This window comes from Leptodactylus fuscus, chromosome 4 (assembly GCF_031893055.1).
Source record: "Leptodactylus fuscus isolate aLepFus1 chromosome 4, aLepFus1.hap2, whole genome shotgun sequence".
Taxonomy (NCBI): Eukaryota; Metazoa; Chordata; class Amphibia; order Anura; family Leptodactylidae; genus Leptodactylus; species Leptodactylus fuscus.
Genome location: NC_134268.1, coordinates 192,652,098 through 192,672,827, shown reverse-complemented (window position 1 = coordinate 192,672,827; position 20,730 = coordinate 192,652,098). Strand labels below are relative to the sequence as shown.

The 20,730-nt window shown below is 43.2% G+C and overlaps 1 protein-coding gene across 2 annotated transcripts in view; it reads right to left on the bottom strand.

The window, feature by feature from the left end:
• Nucleotides 1-243: 243 nt before the first annotated feature.
• The window catches only part of DNAJB6 (DnaJ heat shock protein family (Hsp40) member B6), a 58,995-nt gene continuing 38,508 nt past the window's right edge, over nt 244-20,730 (bottom strand). For both annotated transcript variants that reach the window (XM_075271547.1, XM_075271548.1), the window contains exons 9-10: nt 4,780-4,980; nt 244-866 (exon numbers count right to left, since the gene is read on the bottom strand). In XM_075271547.1, the coding sequence (XP_075127648.1) occupies nt 784-866; nt 4,780-4,980 (284 nt within the window). In that variant the 3' untranslated portion in view covers nt 244-783. The remainder of the gene's footprint in view (nt 867-4,779; nt 4,981-20,730) is intronic.

Genomic DNA, 20,730 nt, shown 5'->3' with positions numbered 1-20,730 from the left:
AACCACCTACAGGTCCTTATGGATTGGGGAAGAAGTCAATGGGATTCTGTTTTGAAGCGCTCACTCTGACACGTGTTTACGTGTCAGATTGAGCGCCGCGTTACTCCGTGGGAACGAGGCCTAATAGGGAGATTTAGGAAACTAAGCCCCTTATCCGTAAGGACCTCTGGATGGTTCAGTGCCCCAATCACTCTGACACTAATACAGCAACACCTCACAAGACACAATAACACACAGACCATATTCCACATGAACCAGTGTGGCACATTTATTTCCAAGGCAGGGTACACAGTTTTTATATTTTAACAAGCATTGGCAAACCTGTACTACTGCCAAATTGCAATCCCTTACTACTAAGCATATTTATGTACCGACTGCTTTATCCACTAAAAAAACAAAAACAATTTGAGACAAAAATTTCTAGTGCAACCTCAATATAATTTAAACCCCATAAATCTCTGGGAAAGAAAAGCATTGACCAAACTCAAGGGCCCCGCCATCTCTCCGGCATCCCGTGAAGACGATTCCCTGTGCCGAGCTGTTTCACATTGGCTGAGCAGATAAAATGTACCAACAGAGGGAAACTGTTCACGGCGTGCAGAAAGATGGCTCAGCGGCGGCGGGAGCAGTCTCTATTCTTTTTGTTTCAGTCTAATAAGGTGACAAAGCCTCAAATAAAAATATATATACAAAAAAAAACAAAAAACAAGATAGGTGTTAATGTTGCGGCCATGGAACGGTGGTGCTCTTCAGTGTACGGTATGTAGATCTTGTGGGTCCACGTCAGTGGTACGGCTTGGAAGTCTTGATTTTCTTTTGCTCCTCTCGGTGCTTCTGTCTCTTCCTCTTACTTCCTTCTTTGTGTCCTGAGAAAAAATGGTCTATGAACAACTTTGGTAGGTTTATCATGAACATGTTTATCTTACTTGTCCTTACCGTCCACTAATTCAACCAAAATTTACCTAAAAATTGCCGTCAACTTACTTACATCCATGGCACCAATCCTCTACAGTCTGAACTGGGAAGGTTCTGCAAATCCATTCAAAAAGATCCTTTCACTTGTGATTCAACTAAATGTGAAACCACATTTGTGAAGAGTGTTTGAAGAGGTCACAAGATGCCGAAAAGGGTAAAATGTTACCTGCATTTATAGGATATGAACAGCTTTAGGACCATGGGGGTTTTTTGCAATTGGGTTCTATTAAAAATTTTCAACTGTTCATCCTCTGCAGCTAGCTTTCTGATGGCTCTTATCGGATCCTGAACATTCACACTAGCGTTCAATTCTCCATACGAGACTCTGTCTCCTATCCTGCTAAAAATCATGAGAGAGAAAAGTCCTGCAAGGAGGACTTTCCTCTACGCCGTTTTTGGTAGAAACCAGGTGGACACCCATTATAGTCTATGGGGTCTGCCGGATTTTTTGACAATTTTATACTAAAATTGACGGAGAAATCTGGGATGCTAGTGTGAACCTAGCGTTAGAAGTCAAGACATCTCACCCAATGGATTTACCGTATATACTCAAGTATAAGCCGACCCCCCTAATTTTAGCACAAAAAACTGGGAAAACTTATTGACTCGAGTATAAGCCTAGGGGGAGAAATGCAGCAGCTACTGGAAAATTTCAAAAATTAAAATGGCCGGAGTTTTTGGGTGCAGTAGTTGCTGGGAAAGGGGAGGGGGTGTTTTGGTTGTCTCTCTGCCCCTTCCCTGAGCTTGAGGACTGAGTTTTTCTTCCCCCACTTGGAATTCAGTCTGGCTGAATATAGGGTATCTGCAGTGCTCCTATTAACCCCTTCCCGATGGAACAGGAGCACTGCAGATCCCCTATATTCAGTAGACCGGGCACTGTCAGACACAGGGATACCTAATGTGTATGTGTCTCACAGTCATTTTGTACTTTTATATGTATTGTAGGGAAAGGAGGGATTTACAACTTTTATTTACTTTATTTTTTTTTTAATTATATATTTTTTAAAGCTTCTTCTTTTTTTCCCACTATTTTATGGGCGATTCTATACATTACTATTGTGGTGGTCATAGACCCCCCTCTATATCATATAGAACACTAGCAGCAAGGTAACAAGTAACAAGTGTGAATGGAGAGCAAAAGTGATTGAGAGAAATACAAAAAAATATAGATAGAATAAATCAAAGACTGCTGAGGGAAAGGAAAAATGCTTCCATTTACATAAAGGAACTATAATCCCCTTTACCATGTGTATAGGATGACGGTATACGATATAGGATATGATAGTCTTCCACTTCCATAGTGTTTTCAGACATCAGTGGATTACAGTAGGACATGCAGGTGGTATTATTGTATTTAGGATAAATGGGGGCACCGCAGCTAGTAATGGGGGCACCCAGTTAGTATGTCTGTTATGTAATTATATATCCAAGCAATACATATACAGGCATCATACTTATATACATCCTGTCCCCTTAAAGGGGCTCTCCCATGAACATGACTAGCTTTAAATTTGCAGGCAATTAAAGTTGTCCAAATATAACAAATTTTACAGATTTTCTCTAACTATCTTAGTAATGACAGTCTTTTCTTTCCAACTAAATGCCAATGGATAAGCCCATCAATGCAGGAACTTTCTATGGCCTGGTATTTGTCAGCACCCCAGCCGTGATCTCCTTATTGTGGACAGGTCATCAGCCAGGGACGCTACATGTATGAGAAGATATAAGGAAATCATGGCTGGGTTTCTGACCATAGAAAGTTCCTGCACTCATGGTCGTGTCCATTGGCAACTGATCAAGACAACAGACAGTCACCACTAAGACTGTCAGAGGAAATCTTTAAAATTGTATTTCATTTTAAATTCTGACTCTTCATTGACCGCAAATATAAATCTAGTCGTGTTCATGGGAAAAGCCCTTCAAGGCTATAGGAGACAGGCATGTTATATGATCTCACAGCTCTATCATGTATAGATCTGTCCTCTGCACCTGGAGCTATGGGGGCAAAAGTTTAAGCACAATGCAGCCTGAAGGATCGCCTGCCGCTGTGACGGAGAATACAACGTCTTATACTGTCACGCTCCTGTAGACTTTACAATTGCTACAGCTACATCGGAAGAACCGTCCTAACCGAAAAGAGAGGATTACACTGGACTGTGCGGCTCCAAGAAGGGGTTTAGGAATCATTTCTATCAGAAAAGAATATATTAAATCCAAGTGGAAGAAGAACATGCAAATTCCACTTTGCTACAAGGAAGCCAAAGACTTGTAACTGACGGAGCAACATTGTGCTATTCCGAAGCTGCATGTCATGGTAAGAAATCCAGGATATACTTAATAGTCTTAAGTCTTCTTAACAAACGTGTGATCTAGAAACGGAGCCTTTACTATGCAAGGAACCGACAACTATGTTGCAGGAAGTCAGTGTAATACAATAGTCTGTACTAAACACAGCTTGGCATTTTTGTGTTGTTGTTTGTGTGTTGTGGTATTAGTGCTATGGTGAATGAGTATAGTAATATACCTAATGTAAACCTGCACTAATACTATGTAACAAGCAGACAGCATCTTATAGAGCAGGGGGAGCGGAGCACACTGATCTATAGCAGGGAAAGATTCAGCAAAATGTTAACTTCTTGCTTGTAAGTTCTGCATTCTATTCTTAGGAGTCCAGTGGGCGGTCTCACTTTACGGCCGACAGCCTTTACATATGACCGAGCATTCAGAGATGGCTGTCTGGCACGGATAAGGACCGCCCATCTGACTCCTTAGCAGAGAAAGCAGGGATTTCAGTCAATATATTATGTAACAAAGATTCATGTGCTCAGATCCTGCTGCTCTATAACAGGCTGCATGATCAATTGGCAGGCTCCCTTTAAAGGGAATGTGCAACCTTAAATACGGTTTTACTTTTGATTTTTTTTTTCATCTAAATGGGTTAAAAATTTTCAGTTGTTGATCTCTTGATGTTTTTTTATAGCAGAATTTGACCATATTTCTGGCTAGCACACTGACTTTTTAATTTCTGTTTCCCCATGTACATGATTGTGATTTTCACGGGTATGAATGGGAGCCATAACCCAGGTCAAATTTCTGATTTACGGTCTGAGCTTGTTCATTCATGTATATGGGTCCAGAGAAAATCCATTTGTACTTTTTTCACTGATCCATAAATCGTGTAAAATGCACTGCACGGATATAGGATGGAAGGAGAACATGCTGACTTATTACAACTACCACTTAAAGGAAGCTTAAAAACCCCTTTTTGACGCTGAATGCACCTCAAAAATAAGCCTCCAAAAAAAGCCTCCCAATAGAACGCTATTTTGAGGCGGATACAGCGTCAAAATCAGCGCCAAAAAACTCTGTGTACACTGACCCTTACATATACTGTTATAAAGAGAACTCAACAGTGACACAGTAAGCTCCCTCTAGTGGTGGCTGCAGGCTGTCAGGATATGATCATTCACGTTTCTGCCTACTGTATACAGGTAATTGGCCAAATACGATTATATTTAGACCAAATTTACTACTAAAAATTTAAAAATGTTCATAAGGAGACAGTGTAGATAACGGGACGATATTTCTGACTATTTCTATGGGAATACTTGAATAATAACCTATATTTATGACTGCTGCAAAATCCTTCTTTAACCTTATTATTTGCAGACATGGAAAGCCATTTTGGTTACAGCACAATGCAGCAGCGTTTGACCCTTTTCTCTGGCAATGTAGTGCATTTACTGGACTGGCTGATCTTCACATTATCATGTGTAGCCCCCTCCCAGTTCTCTGGCTTCACACCTGAAGAATAAAGGTGAGAATCCCCAATAAGGTTTGAGCCTCGCAGCCTATCGTCCTCCTCCTCATCACTTATGTAGTTGTGACCATGTCTGGAAAGGGCAGAAGGTCGGTGAGATCTGGAAGTCGTCCTACTGCTTGACGGCAAAGCGTTCTGTCCCCGACGTCGAGATTCTTCTGCAAGGGCCAGTTCATCTGCCACACCTATTGAGAGACAACAAAAAAAAGAAAGAGGTAAACGCTTATATCCCATCTAAATGTTGTGTCATAATGGCAGGAAGATGGAAACCAATGAAGGATCTTCTCCCAGTATTACATGTGAGTCGGATCGCTGGAGGTCATTGGAGTCTGCTTGGATCCCCACCGATCATGAGAACAGGGATCTGAGCAAAGGGTCGGACCTCTAGTAATCAGGCATCACTTTTTCCTGTTGGTATGTTGTTCTTGAGAGGCAATCTCTTTAAAGGGGTTATGCCTTGAGATATATCAGTTGGAGTCTTTGCTGTCAGACCCTTGAGAACAGGGAGTGGTTTCCCCAATTGTGAAGGCACCCCTTGAGGATGCAGGGGTTCAGCAATTTCTGGAACTCCCAATGAGGTGAATGGGAGGAGAAAAGTGATTGCATCCACCAGGGGTTTGACCAGTCTCAGGATTGGTGGAAGTCTCAGCAGTTGGACCCCCAGAGATCAGCAATTTACCCTCTATTCTATGGATGGAGGATAAGTACGTTTCATCGTATAACCCCTTTAAAGGTTCTCATTTGATCCACATCATAGAATAATAAAACAATATAAACATCAAGTATATAAAAGAACAGCTAAACCAAATCTATAGAAGAAATGCTAAAGATTTAGAGGCTCAACAAAATCACACCCTATACGTACTCAACTGCATGTGTTTTGTACAAGTTAGGGTATCTTGTGCCCACCAGAGCCAAATAATGTGAAAAAGGCCCAATATGTGATAGACCTATTATATGTCATCTGCTCCAAAGACTGATTTAGATGGTGATGTCATCTCCTGGTCATCTTGATATAATATATAATATCAGGTAAGAAAGTATTGACAACCCCATTCACTGGCGGCCCAGTCCCAGGTTTGTATATGTGCCATTCAATCCCATACTTACTTGCGACAACACGAAATATGACCTCTCCCTTGGAAACTGCATTACATTTAGCACATATGGTATTGAGGAGGGGGCACAATGACCATATAAATTCACATCCATAAGGATTCATTCACATTTGCGTTGGTAATCCATTTGGGGAAGTCCGCATGTGGACCCCTCTCCAAACGGACTACCGAACGCATTGGCAAGCGGTGTGCAGTGAAAGCACATAGACTATAATGGGGTCCGTGTGCTTTCCGCATGGAATATGCAGACAGAAAAGTAGTTCACAATCTGCTTTCCTGTCTGCATGACTCATGCGGAGACCGTGCGGAAAGCACATGAACCCCATTATAGTCTATGGGGTCCGTGTGCTCTCACTGCTCACCGCTTGCCAATGTGTTTGGTAGTCTGTTCGGGGAAGGTGGGGGGCAGGGGTCACCATGAGGACTTCCTCAGATGGATTACCAACGCAGATGTGAACAAGGCCTAAATTCCATTTCATTTTCAGTAATTCTGATTATCAATATATATTGAAACAAAGAGAAGAAAAATCATGTGAACAGAGTCATATATGGCAGCGCTATCACATTATTGCTGATGAATCACTAGGACACCATGCCCTTCCAATGAGTACCACCCAGGGTAAAGACGAGAGCGTGCAGCGGCTTCACAATAGTGGCGCCATAAATGAATCCACCCATGGATAGCTTTACAAACAATGGTTCATATAACAGTAATTTACTGCTTCAATAAAGAAATCTAATCTTATGATACTTTCGTAGTATCTGCCAAGGTTTCCTCCATCCTCTATTCAACTGAACCTCATATAGGACAGGGGTCAGCACCCTACAGCACTCCCGCTGTTGTGAAACTACAACTCCCAGTATAAACACTTGCTCGGCTGTTCTCCAAACTAGCACAAAAGTGAACAGTGCATGCTGGAGGTTGTAGTGTCAGAGGTTGTTATAGAGCAGGAAGAGCTGAGCAGATTGATATATAGTTTCATAGCGGGGAAAAGATTTACCATAAGTTGTATTCATTTTAACTGCTAGTCTCCCTCTGCTTAGGAGCCCATTGGGTGGTCCTACAAGTGAGTGCCAACCTTCCTTGTGTAAGGCTGCATACAGTGATAGCTGTAAGACACTTATAGGACCGCCCATTGGACTCCTAAGCCCAGGATGAGGATATAAAGGGACAAAGAAGGCAGTCAGTCACTGATAGGACCGCCCATTGGACTCCTAAGAGCATCAATTAAAATGAATGGACTACAACCTATACTGAAATTTACCCAGAAAGTTATACATCATTCTGCTCAGCTCCTCCTGCTCTATAACATGCTCATAGACAAGACTGCAGTAGCAGAATCCCTTTAAAGAGGACCTTTCATCAGATTGGGCACAGGCAGTTCTATATATTGCTGGAAAGCTGACAGTGCGCTGAATTCAGCGCACTATCGGCTTTCCCGATCTGTGCCCGGTATAAAGCACTATTGGTCCCGGGACCGTAGCGCTTTAGTGTCAGAAGGGCGTTTCTGACAGTTAGCCAGAGACGCCCTTCTGCCCAGCAGTGCCTATCGCGCTGTATAGTGTGAGCGGGGAGGAACGCCAGGGTCAGACTGGCCCGCCGGGGAACCGGGGAATCCCCCGGTGGGCCCCGGCCCCCGAGCCTTGACTGTCAGTCAGCTCGGGGCCCCAGGCTGCCGGCAGCGTTGTAATTACTAAAGATGGCCGGCTGCCGGCAGTTTCCCAGGGCCCCGACACTACTACACAGAGGGGCCTCCTGCCAGTGGTATATGTTCCCTATTAATATAGGGAAAGTATACATCGGGACTCGGGAGCACACCAGGGGCAGCAGCTCTCTCTCTTGCAATATTTAGAAGTGCTCTCTCTGCAAGCCGGGACTTCCCCCTCCCAGCAGTGAGTCATCTCTTACATCGGACCGTGTGGGGACAGAGGAGTCTGCTGCTGCAATAATCCACAAACGTGAGTATAAAGTATATTTTTTTCTTTTTTGGGGGGTAAACTGTAATAATTAATATGTATATGTGTACATTTGTTTAACCCTTAAGTCCTATCATGGTGTCTATCATACACCACTACCATACACATATCATTATGATAGACACCATGATAGTACTTAAGGGTTAAAGTATGTGTCTTGTATACTGTGTGAGGACTGTATGTTTGTATACAGGTATGTGTGTGTATATACAGTATGCTATAATAATGTGTGAGTGTATGTATATATGTTAGTATATATGGTATATGAATGTATATAAATGTCTATATGCTAATTATATATATATATGTGTGTGTGTGTGTGTGTGTTTATATATGAATATAAATGTATGAATTTGTAGGTAACTTGCAGTTTTTGGAAATCGCAGCACTATACCTACAGAAACACCGGCGGTGTCCCTATAGGTATAATGGAAGCAGAGAGTCCTCAAAGGAAACCTCTGTGGAGTTTCTGCAAAAAGCGCTGCAGGAAAAACTGATGCGTTGCCGCCGGGGTTTTTTCCTGCAGAGCTTTTTTGCTGCGGGACGCTGTGTTAGGCCTTATCCTTATAGTGTGATGTACAGTATATTGAGATGTTAAAGAGGAGCTCTCACCTCCTGGGACACTTGCGGTTTTATATACCGCTAGAAAGCTGACAGTGCGCTGAATTCAGTGCAGCTTTCCTGTTCTGTGCCCCCGGTGAAGACCTATCGGTCCCGGTACTGTAACTCTTCACTGTCAGAAGAACGTCACAGAACGTGAAAGCTGCACTGAATTCAGCACACTGTCGGCTTTCTAGCGGTGTATTAAACCTCATGTGCCCCAAATGGTTAAAGGTCCTGTTTACGGATTAGGCACAACAGTGAGACGCAGTGTTTTTCATTGAGCTTTTGTCCCCAGCGCCCCATTATCCTCCTGCCTGTGTCTGTTCAGTCTCATGGCCTTATTTCTGGAAATCCTGTATCTAATTGGTGTCAGTGGTCCCATGAGGTGCAGGACTCCCAGCAAGGAGGTGCCGGCATGAGACTAAATGGACACTGGCGGCGGACAATGGAGCAATGGGGACAGGTGAATGCGCTTTCTATTTATTTATTTTTTATTTTACACCTCCCGCCCAGCACATGGGTTGATCCAATTCCTGGACAAATCTTTAAAAGGATTTATCCATTGTTATAATATTGATGGTCTGTCCTTAAGATAGGCCATCAATATTACATCCGTGATGATACAACAGCCAGGACCTCTGCATATCAGCTCTTCCAGGACAGTGTGGCTACAGGTAATGGTAACATTTCTAGGAGCCATGCTGATCACTTTCCATACAGAGTGTAGCAGTAGGTTTAGGTAGTATGTTGTTGAACATTGTATGGCAGGTGAGCAGCATGGCTCCCGAGATGGTATTACCTTTAGCTGCCCTGTCTCGGTATCGCTGGTCTGCAGGGGTCCTGATGATGGGCCCCTAAAAACAATTCCACTGGTGGGCCCTAGACACCCCAGTCCGACCCTGAGGAACGCCCCCTCCCTCTGCTCACAGTGTTTGTCCATAGACGAGTATTAGCAGGAGAGGGAGGGGGCGTTCCTCCTCGCTCCACAGTACAGCGCGATAGGCGCTGCTGGGCAGAAGGGCATCCCTGGCTAACTGTCAGAAACGCCCTTCTGACTGTAAAGCGCGAAGGTCCCGGGACCGATAGCGCTTTACACCGGGCACAGATCGGGAAAGCCGATAGTACACTGAATTCAGCGCACTGTCAGCTTTCCAGCAATATATAGAACTACCTGTGCCCAATCTGATGAAAGGTCCTCTTTAAGCAACATTAGTCACTCCAGCTGTTGTGGAACTACAACTTCCAGCATACTCAATTCACTTCTAACGTTAATGCAGAGGTTTAGGTTGAGTCTTGGCATTAGTTTTATGCATAGAAGCCATAAAGCTGTAGAGTTGACTTGTAGACAAGTCTGCATGGCCTCCTAATAGTCATTTCCTAGATAATTCGGATAAGATGGAAGATGCCATTGTCAGGGGGTGAACTTGGCACGTACATTCGCTCACGAATGACAGATTCTATTGTCCACTGGCAGATATGGATGATCGGTAATGCAGATCTGTCAGATGTGTCCATCAGCGCTGTAGATCAGCCAGCTCCTGCTGAGAAGGAGAAGTCCCAGGAGTCCCAATCCACCCAAGTATGGAAGCTTTATGTAGCATTGAGACAGCTTTCACACTATACCCGTCCTTTAATGCTGAAGCTACAGATTCTGAAGACATGCAATAAAACCAATTACTATAAGACTGGTCATTGCACTTGAGTCCCATACGTTATATAAGATTCCATATAATTCCTATGAATTATTAAACTACAAGCAAGATATCACAGGTTTCACTGAGTCAAAGATTTCCTTGTAATGTAATAAAATATCCCATGACATCTAGAAAGTGTTCAAAGCACGGGTAATCCAAGAAGCAATGCCCCGGGGGTCAAGGAAGTTGCAAACTACCGGGGAAAGATTTGCAATAGTTTCATTTCTCACAATAGTCAGTATCACGCTATTGAGAAAGGTCGGGGTTTGAACCATATACAGTACATGCATCGATATGGACATGTAGTAACCTTGTTATGAAAAGCAGATCGCAGAACAGAATCGGGGAATATTCCACTTATGAACAAGCTTTGACGTGTGACTGCACAGGGAACAACAAAAACCGTTGAAAAGTCATTTTTTATTGACTCCTTATTGTTTTTGCCGCCTTCTAGGATAAGATATCACGCTGCAGCAGTTTAACCAATTGCAGAAGTTCGGGTTAACTCTGCTACATTTGTTTATCGAATGGCCCCAATTTTTCTAACAGAAGACCAAGGAGCGACCAAGATATAAAAATAAAATATTTAATATCTTTCTAATTCTGTATTGTGACTTTGAGTGTCATCTGAATGTATTGCTGTTTATGTTGTAATCTTGCGCCAGTCGGGGACCTTTAAGAAGACCAGGATATGCAATGCCAGACTTAATAAACCAGCCCCTATGTTGTCTGTACAGGCTGCATATGCCAGGTGAATAAACCAGTATATATATGTCCACTGGGATTAGTCTGCAGAAGTTACTGTACTTGTGCTTGGAATCGTCTTATCAAGAACAGGACGGTCTGGTAAGTGCGAGACGCGACTTGTAAGACGACTTGTAACCCCAATGACATCTCAGCACCTGAAGGTGAGTAGACCCAGAGTCATTATGATACAGTATGATGCCTTATAGATTTCATCATACAGATACCGCCACAATGTCTTACAGACCTCCAGGACACGCCGCAGAAATCCTGCTCGCCGTACAGCCAATTAGTCGTCCGTTTAGTAAATGATTACAGTAAATTTCTTGATCTTTGCACGTACGTCTATCTTTAGGTCTAGGCCTTCAGGATTCGGGTTCTTAGTTGCCATGGAAACATGAAAGGTAGACTCTACAATTACAGCGAGCGCCAGCAGCGAGGATGAGGAGATACGCCCACACTGGCGTTTAACCCCTTTATTTGTACACGTCGGCTTGGTAAATATTTTGTTCGCCGCTATCATCCAGTCTTCCGTCTGACACTATCAAATATAATCCCATAATACCTTTAGTAAACACGATGCTCTTCTAGCGTGGTGCGGCGTATGAATAGGACCTCCATGACATTTAGCAATCGAGTCAGTATAAAAACATAAGATACCCACTGCTCAGAACACCCAACGCCGTGCTCGGCTCAGGATATCCTCCATAGACGTTACAGCTAGCAATATGTATTCACATAAGTGCGCATAACACGTCAGGATCTGAGGATACGCCATAGAGAGAACATTTGTGACGATGCTTGAAGCACCGACAATGAGGATAACACCCCTCTAATATTAAGATACTCCTGCAAACATGGCCTGTCCAGGATATTTGAGGGCTAAAGTGGAGATACCTGACTGTAGAAGCCCTGGTAGGGTAAGTTCACGTAGGATTTTTTTGGTCCGGAACCTGAGGCGGCCTCCGCTTCAGGTTCTGGACCAAAAAACAGGTAGCTGTGACAGGATGGCTGTGCAGTGCACTGGCATCCAGTTGCGCACTCTGTTCCGGATTAGGCCCAAATGAAGGGGCCTTGTCAGGAGGAGGGAGGGTCTTCAGACGGAATCGCAAGGCCACGCCACCTGAAGAATAAGCACGTCACTTCTTTTTTTTCCGGGAGCCGGAAGAAACCGCTACGGGAAAAAAAGAACTGACCGTCTCCCATTGATTTCAACGGGAGCCGTCTTTTTGGTCAGGATTTTGAGGTGGATACGGCCTCTAAATCCTGACCAAAATATCCCGTGTGAACTTAAGTCAGCCATAGACCTCATAGATTTCAGATGATGACCGAATTAATGTGGTAATTTCATGGTCTATCAATGTCTGAAGTGAGCCATTTCTTATAAGGTTGGCAATACACATTATGGGCCCCTTCACACTACTGATACGCTGCCTGATTCTGAACGTTAAAACACGCTCAGAATCAGCACGTATAAAGCACATCCCATTCATTTCAATGGGAGCCGGCATACGAGCGCTCCCCATTGAAGTGAATGGGCTGCTTTTTACTCTACGAGCGCTCCCATTGAAGTGAATGGGAAGCGCTCGCGTGTACGGCTCGGACTGAACCGAGCGCCGGGCCCCTTCACACGGCGAGCCGTACACGTGAGCGCTTCCCATTCACTTCAATGGGAGCGCTCGTAGTGAAAAAAGCAGCCCATTCATTTCAATGGGGAGCGCTCGTATGCCGGCTCCCATTGAAATGAATGGGATCTGCTTTATACGCGCTGATTCTGACCGTGTTTTAACGTTCAGAATCAGGCAGCGTATCAGTAGTGTGAATGCACCCTAAAGGGAACTTGTCAGGTCAATTTGCGACAATAAAGCAACCACAAGTCCTATTAGACAGGGGGTTTAGTGTTCTGCCCATAACACACACACACACACACACACACACACACACACACACATACTCCCAAGGTTTCCACAGTCCTTCAGTGAAGCCCAGCAGAACAGAGCAGTTTCAGTGCGAATGCGCCGGATCCTGGGCACATTAAAGCCATCGTGTACTTGTTCCAAATCGACCTGAAAAGTTCCCTTTAAATAGATGTCAACTGAATGCTAACATATCTGACAGCTATCACATACACATGCTTGGTTTCGCCAAGTGTGCATGTGTTTTAAAAGGGAAAAAAAACAGGAAGAGAACAAAAAAGATCAAACATATTGAAATTGTGTCTGATCCCTTTCTCCCCAAGATTTGCAATAAGGTAAGAGTAGAGGTGATCCCATACTCTATAGATGGCTGCCCAGTCCCAATGAAAATGGCAGGATTGTCATCATTTATCTATCATGTGTAACCAGCTTAACTCCGACATACAGACTGTCATATATAACAGAAAGTAGGCCAGTTAGTCATGTTGGCTGTAAGATTAGGGTGTGTTACACGCATGTCATACAATCCTATCCATTTCACAAGGTTTATTACGCTGTAAAAATCTGTGGAAAATCTGCAGCATGTCATTTCCAAAATGAAGACGTCCACTATGTATGAAACCAGATTGCTATGTATTTTGTTCAGTGTTTTGTGGCCGATTTTCATCAACCAGTTCTTGGAATGAAGGTGTCGCACTGAGTCCCTTTATAGTTTTTCTTCCTAGCACATCGGCAGCCCTGGCCATCTGGCTGTGCAGGGAACTGCAGCTGGCCCCATCTACTAATGTTTTTTTTTTGGGGGGGGGGGGGTTTGTGCTTCATAGCAAGTTATGGATAAGGAAAAACTTGCAGATCAGTATCGAGTCCAATCCAGGGTTGGTGTAAGCAACCGAGGCAGATTGCTGAGGCCCATCTGGGCTCACAAGGGCACACTGTATTGGGACCTGAAAACATCAGTTTACTTAAAACAGCCTTACAGTCACTGTTTCCTTGCTAAACTTGCTTTCATTTGTTTGCAGCCATGTCTTCTAATATCTCCCCTCTCTGATATCTGATATAAGTGATATATAGTAATTCTGTAACTGACCTGCACAGACTCTGGACAGCTAGCATGTGAGTGGCTGGTAGATATGAGATAGATAAGCAGTGAAAGTTTTAATCAGGAAAATTTGCTAAAGCTTATTAGTTAGTCCTCTGTGCATTTTTATATTGAATATTAGTGATCGTGTATATCTGCAATTGTAATAAGAAAACACTACAACATATGTCCAGGGTAAAAGTTTGAAATGATAGAGCTCCACAGACCACAATGTAAGGCCTTGTTCACATCTGCATCGGTAATCCGTTCGGGGGAGTCCACATGGGGACCCCCCAAGACAGACTACCAAAAGCATTTGCAAGCGGTGTGCAGTGAAAGCACACGGACCCCATAGACTATAATATATAAAGATGGTGCCTGCGATAAGACAAAGTGAACACTATGACATTGCTTGAACTTATAGCAGAAGTTGAAATACAGATGTGAACAAAGCCTTAAATTGGGGTTATTTGCATGAAAAGTTTGTTAAAAAGTGAATTGAGACTACAATGAATGTTTTATATGTATAACTGTATTTATGTATATATATAACCAGTGCTTACAGTACTGTACAGATATTGCTAGGCTCACATTTTTCAGTTTCTTTATGACACAATCTGCACCTTCCATCTGCATCTATGGAACAGACCTGCTGAGACCTCCAGCAATCTGTATGTTATCCCCGATCCTATAGAGAGAGGATAATTCGCTTTGATGGGAAAACCCCTATAAGTGGAGCAATACTAACGCTTCCCTGCACAGGTGGTTGCCATGCTGGAAAAGACTGAAGGCGTGGAAGCAATGAATCAGCAATGCAGCCCCTCTTCTCTCCTTATAAGATGAAAACAGTCTTACAGTCCTTTAAAGATTTTTTTGTAAGCTTATTGTTAAAATTAATAATAAAAATCTACGGTATCCTTGTGTGAACACTGCACATGCCTATGATCATGTTTTGCTATGTCTGCATTAAGAGGAGGACTGTGATATTTGCTCTGGATCCTGTTCGGCATTTTTCTGAAGTTACATCTACTGCATACCATTTAGGAATAATAAAAAAAGGATATATACATATTATATATATATAGTGAATACTAGAGGAATTTAACCCTTAATTACGATCATGATTTCTATTATAATGATACATGTATGATAGTGGTGTATGATAGAAACCATGATAGTACATAAAGATTAAGGTGAAAGTCTTCCTCAAATGAACCATGTGAATGAGCCCTATATCTACAAGGAAATACCGGTAGGAGCTGTATGGATAATATAGTTGCAGGGAGCCGACTGTCACATCACATGATGTAACCCCTCGTTCAGATCTGAGTTTGGTAATCCATTCGAAGAGTCCCCATGGGGACCTCCTGAATGGACTACTGAACGCATTGGCAAGTGGTGTGCAGCGAAAGCCCACGGACTCCATAGACTGTAATGGGGTCCGTGCGCTGCCCACATGAATCACACAGACATGAAAGTAGATCACGATCTATTTTCCGGCCACATGTTCTGTGCAGACACCATGCATAACAGTCTATGGGGTCTGTGTGCTTTCACTGCTCACCGCTTGCCAATGCGTTCAGTAGTCTATTTGGGAGGTCCACATGCGGACGCCTCGAACGGATTACCAAACGCAGATGTGAACGAGGGGTAAGAACAGATTCCAATGGGTCACCACAAAAAGACGCAAAAATAATTTGACCAACCCAAATGAAAAAAAAAGTTATTATAGCCTTCAGAGCCAGATATACCAGAAAAAACAAAAATAAAAAAAGTGTATCGTCATGAACCAGGGAAAATGGCCCAGGGTTTAAGTTGCAAATGACGTGGTTAACAACAGCACCCCGCATACTCAGACCTATCCAAAGCCTGGAATTGTGGCTAATATATTACCTGAAACGTATAATGGTTTCATGTGTCTTAATACATTATAATCACTTAGTATTGACGCCTAATGTGTTGAGGATTAGAGCACATGGCCGGCATACAGGGATCTGTGCCCGGGGTCCTCAGAGCACTTTCCATTTCTAGTACCTTCTAAACAGATGACTAGTTGTGGATCCATGGCACAGAACACAATGTTCCCCTGATTAGGAGGGGACACGGCCAGATCAGTATTCATACAGCATGTACCCGCCTGCTATAACTGCATTACACTGATACACTAACACCAGAGCAAGCCAGGTGTCCGAGGACATCGGCTGAATATTCCAGTCTAAGCTGAAGTCAATGGAGTCCTGAGCACAGGCATATGTATAAGGAGCAATGCAGAATTATTCACTGAGGAATCTGAAGAAGGTGACTGGCGATTTGTTTCTTCCTTTGCATTATCCTGGGCCCCATGCCAGTAATTCTTCTGAGTCTCTGACAAGACTATGTGATATATAAGAGAACAGGGACGTTATAAAAGCAGATTTATCAATGCAGCCATAGGTATGTAAAAGCTTAGAGGACCTGTCACTGAATCAGAAAAGCACAATGTCATCCATCATCTGATCGGCGCGGTCACCCAGAACAATTTCGTATTCTGTTTATCTAAATCTGTTCAGCGATTCTAAAGATATAAGCCCTTTTAGTATTGATGTAAATTAGGGTGTACTAGCCAAGTGGGCCGTAACGCTGCATTACATACAGCACAGAGAGAATCCAGTGTTACTGCCCACTTGGCCAATGTACCCTAATTTGCGTCAACATTAAAAAGGGCTTATATCTTTGGAATAGCCGAACAGATTTGGAGAAAAATGACCAAAATGCTCCGGGTAACAGTGCCGATCAGATGATGGATGTCATTGGGTTTTTGAGACCTCTTTAATGGAGGGGTCTAAGATTTAAAATTTTTTTTCTATAGGCTTCAAACCATAGATTCCTTCATAGAACCATCTTTCTTTTGGAGAAGTCTATAGTTTTCCTGGTTTTGCAGAGTGTAGTTCTGGTACCCAGTTGTGCCAGGAGTTACTCCATTGGACAACGGGAAAGGACAGAGAACTCCGGTACATCTTTCCCACTAGAGATGAGCGAGTACTATTCGAAACTCCCGTTTCGAATAGCACGCACCCATAGGAATGAATGGACGCAGCCGGCACGCAGGGGGTTAAGCGGCCGGCTGCCGGCAAAGTCGGCGTGCCGGCCGCTTCCATTCATTCCTATGGGTGCGTGCTATTCGAAACAGTCGTTTCGAATAGTACCCGCTCATCTCTATTTCCCACATTAATGCATAAGCTAGGTTCAAGTCTCCATACAAGACTCCGTCCCAGGTTCCGCTTAAAATCGGTGGAGAGAAAAGTCCTGAAAGTCCTGGTGGACCCCATTATAATCTATGGGGTCCGTGGGTGTCCATGTGTAGCCACTTTCTAAGCAGATAGGGTTTATTTCATTCAGGTGAATGTGAACCTAGTCTTACTTTTCTGCTTATTTTCAGTAGACATTTTGGAGGTTCCAGAATGACTACTTCTACATACAATTATGATCTCAGGTTGGTCGCCCTAGAACAAGTTAATATGGCACCTTGAAGGAGCTCTGACATGTTGCGCTAGCAATACAAAAGTGTTAGATGCAAAACTACAAACAGCTTCCTGGAAAACCGTGCGGCTCCACCTTGGCCATGCAAACCAGTTCAGTTCATATGCGGCAGATATATGGAGAACTACAATTTACTAGTGAGGTCATAAAGTTCTCATAAATCCCATAGTACGGTTATAAAAGTGGCGGCACAGTATGAGACACAGTATTATGTAAAAATTTCCTCTAGAATGTTTCCTCAATATGATTTTTACGAGCGGCCATATTTGTTTACACAGTTCCTATAAAATAATTTGCAACTTCAGTGAACGAGAACTTCAATCTTTCTGTTGCTTTCCTACAAACGTCTCCCGAAGCCAGACCAAACCACAAGCCTCACCCCACTAAGGGCATGTTTAAAGGGGTTGGCCAGGAATTTTTTTTTTACGGCCTGACGTCAATGGGAGCTGAACTTCAGTCATACTATATATATAGTATAGTATAGTCATATTATACAGGGGCCAGAGACAACCCCTTGTTGCCTTGCACATGGATAGTAGAGCGTCGTAAGCGGTCATGCAGAGACATGGTTTAAGATGTGCCACATACCATTAAAATGTTGGCACATATCTTATAGGGGTTATCTGTTTCCATTATCCTTAGGATTGACCATTAATATTAGATATGCATGGGTCCGACACCTGGGAACCCAGCAGATCAGCTGTATGGAGAAACCGCGACTACCGGTATTGTTTACATTCTGGGAGCCGCAATACTCACTCATGATACAAACTGTAGCAGTGGGTTTAGGTAATGCTGAAGTCGATATATTCCGAGGTACAGTTCCTAAATCCACCACTACGGTTTGTACGGCAAGTGAGCAGCACTTGAACTCCGTACATCCGATCTGCAGGGGTCCTGGGTGTCGGACCTTTGCAGAGCTAACATTGGGTAGGCCATCAGTAGTAGACACCAGATAACCCCTTTAAGTAAGCCAACCGAGTGGTGGCATAAGGTTAGATAAAAGTGTCTAAAGTTGCCCCAGATTCCTCGGCCTCCATCATTCGGACACATCTAATGTAGTTCCAAGTTGTCCGAATGTAACAGTTATTAATAAATCTGCCCATTCAATGGAGTGATATGGGGACATAGAAACACAGCTTAAAAAATTCACGGCTCCGCGAGGTTTATTGTGACTGTGCTCCGGATCCAAGACTCCAAATTTCTCCGTTTTGCCTTCACGCTCAGTGAAAGTTCTTTTCATCAGCCTCAGTATACAGAGTCGCTGCTCCGTAAATGTCATCATAATATATAGTGAATATAAAACAGACCATTTGCCTCTAAGCTTTGTATGGGAAAAATGTTGGCCACTGCCTAGGAAACCATTAAACAAAATATATATAGGGAACTGCATGTTAGAGCTAAAAGGAACAATCGCATGATTTATCGGGAGCCTTAAAACCACTATGACAATAGATTTACCCACAGTAATGTCACAGCCACTTACAGAAGACACATGAAGAATCTGTGGCATGTGGAATACATTGTCCTTGTAGGGTAAAAAGTCAATAGTACAGAGATTATTAGAAAAGGTTGTAGTTTGCAGCTATGTTGTATATAGGGTGGGCCACGAAAATCAGAACCATTCCCTTGCACGGTTTGTACAATGGTTACCAGGCCTCACTCACCAAAACAGTCTTATAATAAGACTGAATCCCATCATGTCCTTCCCTAGGAGCCAAGTGGTACTCTCTACGGGGGGACGATGATGTTGAGTGTGTCCAACGTGCCATTTTAATTCAACAAAGAACCGTGAGGGCCCGTGCACACGATGTAACGCGCCGCTCATTCTGACACATAAAACACGTGTTAAAGTCAGAGCTTCAAAACAGAATCCCATTGACGTCAATGGGTTCTGTCTTAGGCGCGCTACATATTGAAATCAATAGGAGGCTTTTTAACCCATTGATTTCAATGAGTTGCGTGCGTTAAATGGAACCCATTGAAGTCAATGGGATTCTGTTTTGAAGCGCTGACTGACACGTGTTTTACGTGTCAGAATGAGCACCGTCGCCGCGTTACATCGTGTGCAAGGGCCTTAATAGTGCAGGTCTACCGTATATACGCACAGGCTCGTGCAAGGAAATACAGGACCTATTTTGTTGGTCAACAGTAACATACATGGTTTAATGCAGAAGAGGTATAACCACAGTGGTGGAGTCAGAACAGGGAACAGTTTTAGGTGGAACAAAAAAAGAAAAAAAAAAAGCTACTCTCTCCAGCTTTAAAATAAAATGGCTGACCATACTGTAAGTTATTTAATGTTGGCAATTAAAGGGGTTGTACCTTAAAGAGTAACTAAACTTTCAGACAACTTTTGATTTTCTGGCAGTATTTCTGTCATTAATAAGTTTTGTAATATATTTTATTAAGAAATTCTTTCTGTGAAATCCCACATTTTTTTTTCACTGTTCGGCCGGGTTCACACAGGAGTTTTTTGGACCTGATTATGACACGGTGGCGGACTCAGAATCCAATCCGAAAAACGGCTAGCCGCAACTGGATGCCGGTGCAGTGCAAACAGTGCTCAGGCATCCAGTCGCAGCATTTCGCTCCGGATTAGCCCCAAATGAATGGACCTAGTCGAGAGGGAGTGTCGCGAGGCGGAATCAGCCGCAGAATCCGCCTGAAGAAAGGGCATGTCGCTTCTTTTTTCTGCGAGCTGGAACAAACCACTCGCGGAACAAGGAAATGACGGTTCCCATTGATTTCAATGGGAGGCGGTTTTTTGAGCTGTATTCTGGCATGGATTCCGCGTCAAAATCCGGCCCAAAAAACCCCGTCTGAACCCGGCCTTCCACTTGCTTCAGTATTCTGATCTGTTCCTGCCTCTCACTGGACGTAACTTAGTATAGAGTACAGGAGTATGGGGCTGTGTAATACGTAGAGAAAATAAGGGGAGGGTCATTTCAAGTGTATATATCTCAGGTGTATATCTCAAACTTGCTTTGATGTCACAAGAAAGTGGCTGCAGTGTTATCTAAATTATCTCCAGAGATATCACTGGTTGAAAACAAAGTTGGGCAAAGGATATTTATAGGCAACTGTATAATACATATGATATAAAAATCCCAATCCCGAATGTATTTTACTTAGTGTCATATGAAAGTAGAGAATCTCCCCTTCCATATGACACCAAAAGCAAATTTGGACATTTTATACTGTCCGAGATATACATGTTTGAAGTGACCCTCCCCTTGTTTTCTGTACATGTTACACAGCCCCGTATTCCATAGACTGTAACATT